At 36.1% G+C, this 8,553-nt stretch overlaps 1 protein-coding gene across 1 annotated transcript; it reads left to right on the top strand.

Moving 5' to 3' along the window:
• Positions 1-1,179: 1,179 nt before the first annotated feature.
• LOC141388823 (larval cuticle protein A2B-like) lies at positions 1,180-1,796 on the top strand. The gene is made up of 2 exons (XM_073959242.1): positions 1,180-1,221; positions 1,353-1,796. The coding sequence occupies exons 1-2, from the start codon at positions 1,210-1,212 to the stop codon at positions 1,794-1,796; spliced, it is 456 nt and encodes a 151-aa protein (XP_073815343.1). The 5' UTR covers positions 1,180-1,209.
• Positions 1,797-8,553: the final 6,757 nt, after the last annotated feature.

Genomic DNA, 8,553 nt, shown 5'->3' with positions numbered 1-8,553 from the left:
CCGATAGAGAATTGTCGGTATAGGTTCACGTCTTGATATAGCCCCGATAGGGCTGTACCGCCCGATTTTGGTACTTTTGACAGTTTTAGCCACATTATCAAACTGAAGAAGCTGAAATTTGGCATTTAATCTTCAGTGGTCGGAGCGCACAATACCTCGGACGATCTGCTGATTCGGTCCAAAATTTTGCCTTCATAATATTTTGTCCAAACTTAGTTTAAGTTCGAAGATAATCCATATTGGTACACTCCTCCACAAAAGTTCGAAAATGTTCGGAAAAATTGTGAGCACGACAACTCTTGAAGGAAGTGACCGATTTGGTCCATACTTTACACACATCCTAATATATCTACCAAGTATAGGTTTGAATATGGACTATATTTGTTCACTCCTTCGGGTACCTCCCACACAAAATTTAGGATAAATTCACTTTAGGACCTGCTCTTTAATCAACTTGATTTTTACTGAAGCAACTTGATTTACTGCCTCAATTACGCCGGTAACTTTTTTTAGGGGCTAGTCCATACTTCTTTAGAAAACAGTCCGAAATGTGAAAATCCCTATGACACTATATGTAGTGGCTAGAGAGCACTATAACTCTCGAATTGATGAACCGATTTGGTCCAGAATTTGGCTTCATCATATTTTGTCCAAACATAGTTCCAGTTCGAAGATGGGCAATACCTGTCCACAACTTCCGGCAATCATACAACCCCCCCACCCAATATTTGAAAATGTCACTAAAAATCTCTTGAATGGGGCAACCAAATCAGTCCACACTTTGGATCTCCTAATAGTTTGTCCAAATTTAGTTTGACTTCTAAAATGGCCCATATTGGTCTTCTCCTTAGTGTACCTCCCAACAAAAGTTCAACATTTCAATCCCTCTGGTGCATCTGCACAAAAGATTAAAAAAATGTTGGTTAACTGTAATTAAAGGTCACACGAAGCAAATAGATCAGAAACACACAAATCTAAAGCCTCGATATGGTCCTCCAAATTTACAAATGCAAGGCATACACATGTTTACATATTTTTCGGCGAAAATTGCAATAATTGTTAAATTACACCATCTTGGTCATCATCTTTGTGATGTATTTAACTATTTTGCTATAAAAGTTGATCGAAAATTCACAACGATATCATTCACATTCGTTGCTTACAACTCTAAAGAACTTCAACAGTGATTACAGATTAAACTACCACAACATGGCCTTTAAGGTAAGTAGCAAAGCGTAAATGAGTTGCTGGATGACTCGCCACAGTTTCTCATGTCACTATTAAACAAGACACTCACATTGTCAGCATTACAAACAAATCTTTTCATATTGAATTTTATTTCTGTTTTGCAGTTTGTTTTTGCTCTTGCTTTTGTTGCTGTTGCCAGTGCTGGTTATGCTCCAGTAACCTACCACACTGCCGCTGCTGCTCCCGCCACACTAACCCAAAGGATTGTTGTCAAATCGGAAGAATTTGATCCTCATCCACAATACAGATTCAGCTATGGTGTTGAAGATAAAGTGACCGGTGACTCCAAGAGCCACAACGAAGAACGTGATGGTGATGCTGTACGTGGTCAATACTCTTTGATTGATGCTGATGGTTACAAACGTACTGTTCAATATACTGCCGATGATGTTAATGGTTTCAATGCTGTTGTTCAACGTGAACCTTTGGGTCATGCGGTAGTCAAGACTGTCGCTCCTGTTGCCCATTACGCTGCCCCAGTTGCTCATTATGCTGCTCCCACCCATTATGCATCTTATGAAACTCCCACCTATGCATATAATCATTAAGTGCCGATGTTATTGACTTATTGTTAAATACGGTTATTTTATAGTTGTAGTTATGTATGTATGTTTAGTTAAGTGAGTGAATACTAGTAAAATAAATTAAGACAAAACATATATTTTGAATTTTTTGTCACTACTGTTAATATGCAATATAATACACATATTTAATATTAATATTTATGATATGGCGTAATAATTGGAAAAACAACTTGGGTAACATCTGATATGTGCAAGGATCAAAGTAAGTTTTGCTAATTTTGGTGCAATTTAGTTGAGTTCTTTTTTCAAGTTACTAGTCCTTGAAGTTAAAACAAATAGACAATAAGTATAACCACATATCATGGTATAAAATCTTTAATCGATGTAAAAGAGCAATAGGAGTTCATTTTGGTGACTTCTTCACTCTGTGACAAATTACGCCCTACTTCTGTGGCGGCATCGCCTTTCTGGCCTTGGCAACCTTTCTGGCCTGTAGCAATCGATTTCACCTGATAAACGCTCCCTCTCAGAATTCTTCTAAACTTCGCTAGTACGCTAGTATTTCTTGGCTGGGCTAGCTTTTTATACCATAATATTCAAAAAAACCATAATATTCAAAAAAAAACTTTTACAGTCGTTGTAGTTAAGATTCACTATTTAATAGGTCGCGAACCACTAAAACACTTTATACAATATAAACATTAGGGTGGTTTTAAAAAAAAAAAACGAAGTCCGATTTTTTCATGCGGTACCCCCTAAAGTGTTTAGTTTTGTTACATTTTAAGATTCCTAAAGTTTGAGAACAATCGGAATATGTTAACACGTTCCTCAAAGTTTTCTGGGCCCTAAAAGGTACTAAATAGGGGTTTCTAATGTGCGATCGGGAAAAGCTAGAATTCTGAAATTTGGAATGGGTGTCCTGATGGTCAGAAAGATGTATCAAAGGGTATTTTGGAAATTCAAACTATGAGAACAAAATTACTGCTACTGAGTATCACTGATGGATAGTTAGAAAGATGCATCAAAGGGTATTTTGGAAATTCAAACAAAATTACCGCTACTTCTTTTGGAAAATGTACATAAAGTCTTCAAAATTCTCTAAATCCGTTGTAATAAACGTGGATTATTGTGGACTTTTTTTAAATTAAGCTTTCATATCCTCTGAGATTTCAAGGTCCTAATTTATAGAAAACTGGACAATATGTACTATTTTTAAAATACCCTAAGTCGAGTAGATTTACTGAAGCTAGAACATTGCATTTTAAATGGATAAGGCTAAGTGTTTGAAAATTCGTACCGGAAGGGAATGCAGTGTTAGTGAAAGCGTAAAATCAGAATTCTGAAATTTGCAATGTAAGTCACTGTTGGTGTATGTTTGTGATATGAGTTCGTAGTTTTGAAAATAAGAAATTAAAGATGTGGGTAGCTGTTGATGCACTACAAGGTACATTACTACAATTAATTAGATCAATTAAATATTGGTCATTAAAATATGTTTTAGTACAACAACATTTCCAGTGGTCACCATTTCCATGTTAAATATTATTTATTTATATATACCAAAATGAATGTCTCGACGAGCTGAGTCGATCTGACTATGTGTGTCCATCCGTCTGTCCATCTAAACCTTGTAATCACGCTACAGGTCGCAAATTTGATCGGATCGTCACCAAATTTTGGGTGTTGATGAGGGTCCCGGAGGGGAAGAAGCATATTGATTTTGGTGATGGTCGGATAATATTCAGGGGTCGGAATGGGCAAAAAACTTATTTGGAGAAAAAGTCAAGGTTTTATTTCAAAGCCAATATCTCCGCATCTGTAAGGGATATTTCAAAAGCAAATGAAAGTAGAAAATATCACCTTTATAACGATGTATAGTAGGGTGTCGTAGGTGGTCAAACAACGAAGATATCGCATTAGCCGCTAATACAACCCAACTTTTCATTTTTGCGATTTTAATTATAATGACAAATATGACAGCTTTGGTTGGGGAGCTTCCAAAAGCAATGCCAGTCTATTAACCTTTACAATGATGCAATGTAGGTTGGCGTAGGTGTCCAAATATCGGAGATATAGCAATAGTCGGTAATACATCCTATTTTTTAAATTTTTTTTCGAAATCTCGCTACAGGTGGCAATTTTGATCGGATCTTCACGAAATTTTTTTTTTTTTTTTTTTTTTTTTTGTAATCACTCTACAGGGTGTTGATGGGGATCCCACAGAGGAAGAAGCCTATTAAGTTTGGTGATGGTCGGATAATATTTAGGAGTCGGCAAAGCAAAAAGCTTATGTGGAGAAAAGTCGACTTTTTTTCTTATGGAATATCTACGCTTCCAAAAGGAAAGCCCACCAATGGAAGAAGAAAAGATCTCCTTTATACTGATGCAAAGTATGTTGGAGTAAGTGGGCAAACAACCAAGATATGGCAAAAGTCAGTAATATCTCCATGTTTTCCATGTCACAGTACAGGTTGGAATATTGATCGGATAGTCACGAAATTTTGGGGGTTGTGGGGGCCCCACAGATGAAGAATCCTATTGATTTTGGTGATAGTCGGATAATATTTAGGGGTCGGAATGGGGAAAAACACATGTGGACACAAATTGAAAGTTTTATTCTTTGTGAGTATATCGGTTTCTAGTAGGGGTATTTCAAGGGCAAATCCTGTCAATGGAAGAAGGAAATATTACCTTTACATTGGTGTAAAGTAGATTGGCGAAGGTGGTCAAACAAGGAGATACAACAATACCATTTTTTGCTATAACGCTAAAGGTCGAAATTTTGGTTGCTTATAGGGGTCCCATAGATATAGACGCATATTGTGTTTGGTGGTAGTCGGATTATATTCCCTAAACAAAATGTTTACCAGTGAAAAGCTTATGCACAGGGGTAGTGGTGTAGGGTATCACATGGTCGGCCTTGTCCCGACTATAGCCTTTGCTCACTTGTTTACATTTTATTTTACATTTTTTTAATTTTACACCGATTAACCGTGAAAATCTGTATGATCCGGAATTCTAATTCATTTGACCAAACCGTTAAAATCTGTATGATTCGGAATTCTAATTCATTCTACTCAATTTCAACGGACAAAAACAATGCACAAAAGAATTATGTTAAAACAATTTCAATCTTTTAAACATCATTCAAAACGGCACTTATTTATAAATATTAGCAAGAACCACCATAAGATGGGGGGTATATTAAGTTTGTCATTCCGTTTGTAACTACTCGAAATAATCATTGTAGACCCCACAAACTATATATTTTCTTGATCAGCGTGCAGTTTTACATCGATATAGAAATGTCCGTCAGTCTGTCCGTCTGTTAAAATCACTCTAGCGTCCGAATGGATTGAAGTAGGTGAATGAATTTTTTTGTAAAATCTATTATATGTATGGTATTGAAAGGGGCTATATAGGTCAACGTTTTCGTATAGCACCCATACAAATTCACGCGTCGTCGTTTTAAGGATTTTTTAAAATATTTGTCCCATTTGACCACCGAATCGGTTGTAATTTGGTAGTTTGTGTCTACAGAGGCTAAAAAACATTTCTACCAAAATTTGCTTATATAGATCCACGGTTTGGTATAGCCCCCATATAACGCCCCATATATAGTAGGTGTCACTTTAAGATATTTTTGAATGTACTATCAAATGGGATCAGAGAATTGGTTAAAACTTTGTATTTTGTGTTTTCAGAGGCTAAGAAACATTTCTCCAAAAAAATGTTTATAAAGGCCCACGTTTTCATATAGCCCCATAGGACGATATATCCCGATTTTCGGTATTTTTAAGGTTTTAGCCTCATTATCACACCAAAATGGCTAAAATTTTGTATTTAGTCTTCTTCTTTCCCCCAGAAATTTGTAGGTAGAGGTCTACGCCTTTATATAGCCCCCATAAAACGGTTCCTCCCGATTTTCGGTGTTTTGAAGGTTGTGGCCTCAATATACCTCAGAAATGGCTGATATTTGATGTTTAGTCTCCGTTGTGGTATAAAACTTTCCCAGGTCCACGCCTTAGTATAGACACCATAGAACGGTAATTCCATATTTTCGGTATGTTGATAGTTTAGGCCTCAATATTCCACCGAAATGAAATTTGTTATTTAGTATTCGTTGAGGGTACAAAACTTTCCACCTGAAATTGGTCGGTATAGGTCAACGTCTTCATACATCCCCATAGGACCATATCTCCCAATTTTCTGTACTGTTGAAGGTTTTATCTATATTATCCTACCAAAATCGCTGAAATTTGATATTTCGTCCTCCTTTGGGATGCAAAACTTTCTCCCAGAAATGTATCGGTAGCGGTCCGCGTTTTGATTTACACCCATGGAAAGATACATTCCAACTTTCGGTATTTTGAAGGGTATAGCCTCATTATAACACCGAAATGCTAAAATTTGGTACATAGTCTTCGTTGAGGGTATAAAACTTTCCACCTGAAATTGGTCGGTGTAGGTCAATGTCTTCATATAGCTCCCATAGAACGGTATCGCCCGATTTTCGGTATTTTGAAGGTTTTACCCTCATTATTCTACCGAAGTGGCTGAAATTTTGTATTTAGTCTTTTTCTGGCCTACAAAAATTTTCCTCAGAAATTTGTCGGTATACGTCCACGTTTTGATGTCCCGCCATTAAATGGTATATCCGAATTTTCGGTATATTGAAGGTTGGTACATAGTCTTCGTTGAGGGTATAAAACTTTCCACCTGAAATTTGTGGGTATAGGTCCATGTCTTCATATAGCCCCCATAGAACGGTACCTCCCGATTTTCGGTATTGTGAAGGTTGCTGCTCAATAACCCATCGAAATGACTGACATTTTGTAGTTAGTCTTCGTTCCCCACCGAAATAGCTGATATTTGGTATTAAGTTTGTGATAGGGGTATAAAATATTCCAGCCGCAATGTACCGGTATAGGTCGACGTCCTCAAATATCCCCCCTAGTACCGTACTAATCTGGACATCGCGGTAATCCGGTCACTAAAATTTCTTACATTGTAGACTCGATAATCCGGACATGTCATATTTGTCGTACCCCGATAATCCGGACATCAATATTTTTTCCTATCTTGAACATTAGATTCTTATTTATTTCATTGACGTTTTCGTTCTTAGCAATAGCAATTGGTGTATAAATAAGAAAAATTAAATTTTTCTAAGTTTTCGGTCCACATCTTGTCTTTCTGGCTAGCCACTCTTGACTCAGTTATACAGCCACTATGGAGTTAACTATTTGAATTTATCGAATGATTTTTCTGGCCTTCAGCCATCGATGCCTAAGTATTAATCAGCCATTAAAGGAACCAAACAAGCAAACATTTTGTACTTTATTAAAAATAAGAAAAGAAAATTACCCAAAAAAAAAGCTTTCTATTTTGCAACTTGGTTGTCCAAAAAAAACAAAACAATTGACTCGCTTATTTTCAATTTGCACAAATATAAATTACAGAATAATTAAAAACAGCTGATTTATTGTTTGCAGGAAGACGAAGAGTTGCAAGTGCTTGCTAAAAGAAATTTGTCCAGCAAGAATTTGCAAACTCTCAGTAAAAGAACTGTCAAAATGTCTCTCTCGAATCGCTCTCTTTTGCTGGACTTTTGTGTTAACAGACGACTTCCTGCAACAATTGGTAAAAATTGTTACAAATTTTAGGGCAACCAGACAAACCTTATGATAAGCAACAGTATTTTCAACCTAGTTCCCCTAAAACTTAAAGTTGGGTGTTCCTTTCCTCTAAAGGAATTAGTTCTTTAGGCCTCCGATTAGTGAGAAAGTCCCTTGGAACTGTGTAATGTATTCCAATGATATTTTATCTACCAATGTTTAAAACATTTAAAGCGTTAGAATTAATAGTTTAGTTTTTAGATTTTTTATATTCTCAAACTCATATTTTATGTTACCGACAAAAATCGGTAAAATAAAAATGCAAAATTATAAATGAAAAGTTTAAAAAAAAGTTAATAGCACTCTTGCTATAGGCAGAACTTAACGACTACTTTTTTGATCACTAACTAATTGAAAAATATCGTTAATTACCGAAATTATCAAAAATTTAATTGTAACGATTTTTTCCCTCCCAATTTTCGCTATTACCCACATTATTCAACAGGAAATTTATCGGTACAGGTCAACGTTATATACAGCCTCCATAGAACGGTGCTCCCGATGTTGTTAACTATGCAAATCCAGAATATCCAGGTTTAGGTCTAGTCGGTATTGTTACATTTTATGTATTTCGCTCAGTTCGTAAAATTTTAAATATTGGACCATGTTTTGGAAAGAACAAAAATGTCGCCCCATATGCGCTGTTTTGAAGGGAGTATTATCACTTCAGATATATGTATGTACGAGGGCAGTTCGGAAACTTCTTAGCCTAGCACAAAAAGCGCGGTATAAACAGAAAAAAGTTAGTGTTTTGGAAACTTCCATCTCTGTTATGAACACATGTTAAATTTTGTTTCGATCTGGCAACTCCTTCATATAGAAACAGGTGTTCAAAAAAGACGCATCCGCAATTTTTTTACAATGGAAAATTTAGAAATGCGTGCTGTCATTAAATATTTACATAAAAGAGGTTTATCGGGACAAGAAATTCATAATGATATGGTGAATGTGTTAGGTGAAAGTGCTCCTTCATATGCAACAGTAAAAAATTGGGTTGCTGAATTTAAACGTGGTCGTACAAGCATTGAAGATGAACCACGTAGTGGACGTCCAAAAACGGCAACAACAACAGAGATTGTAGCCAAAGTGCATGATATGGTATT

The sequence above is a fragment of the Musca autumnalis genome, unplaced genomic scaffold, assembly GCF_047663935.1.
Source record: "Musca autumnalis isolate F117 unplaced genomic scaffold, ASM4766393v1 scaffold_1, whole genome shotgun sequence".
NCBI classification, from domain to species: domain Eukaryota; kingdom Metazoa; phylum Arthropoda; class Insecta; order Diptera; family Muscidae; genus Musca; species Musca autumnalis.
This window is presented reverse-complemented; position numbering and strand designations above follow the sequence as displayed.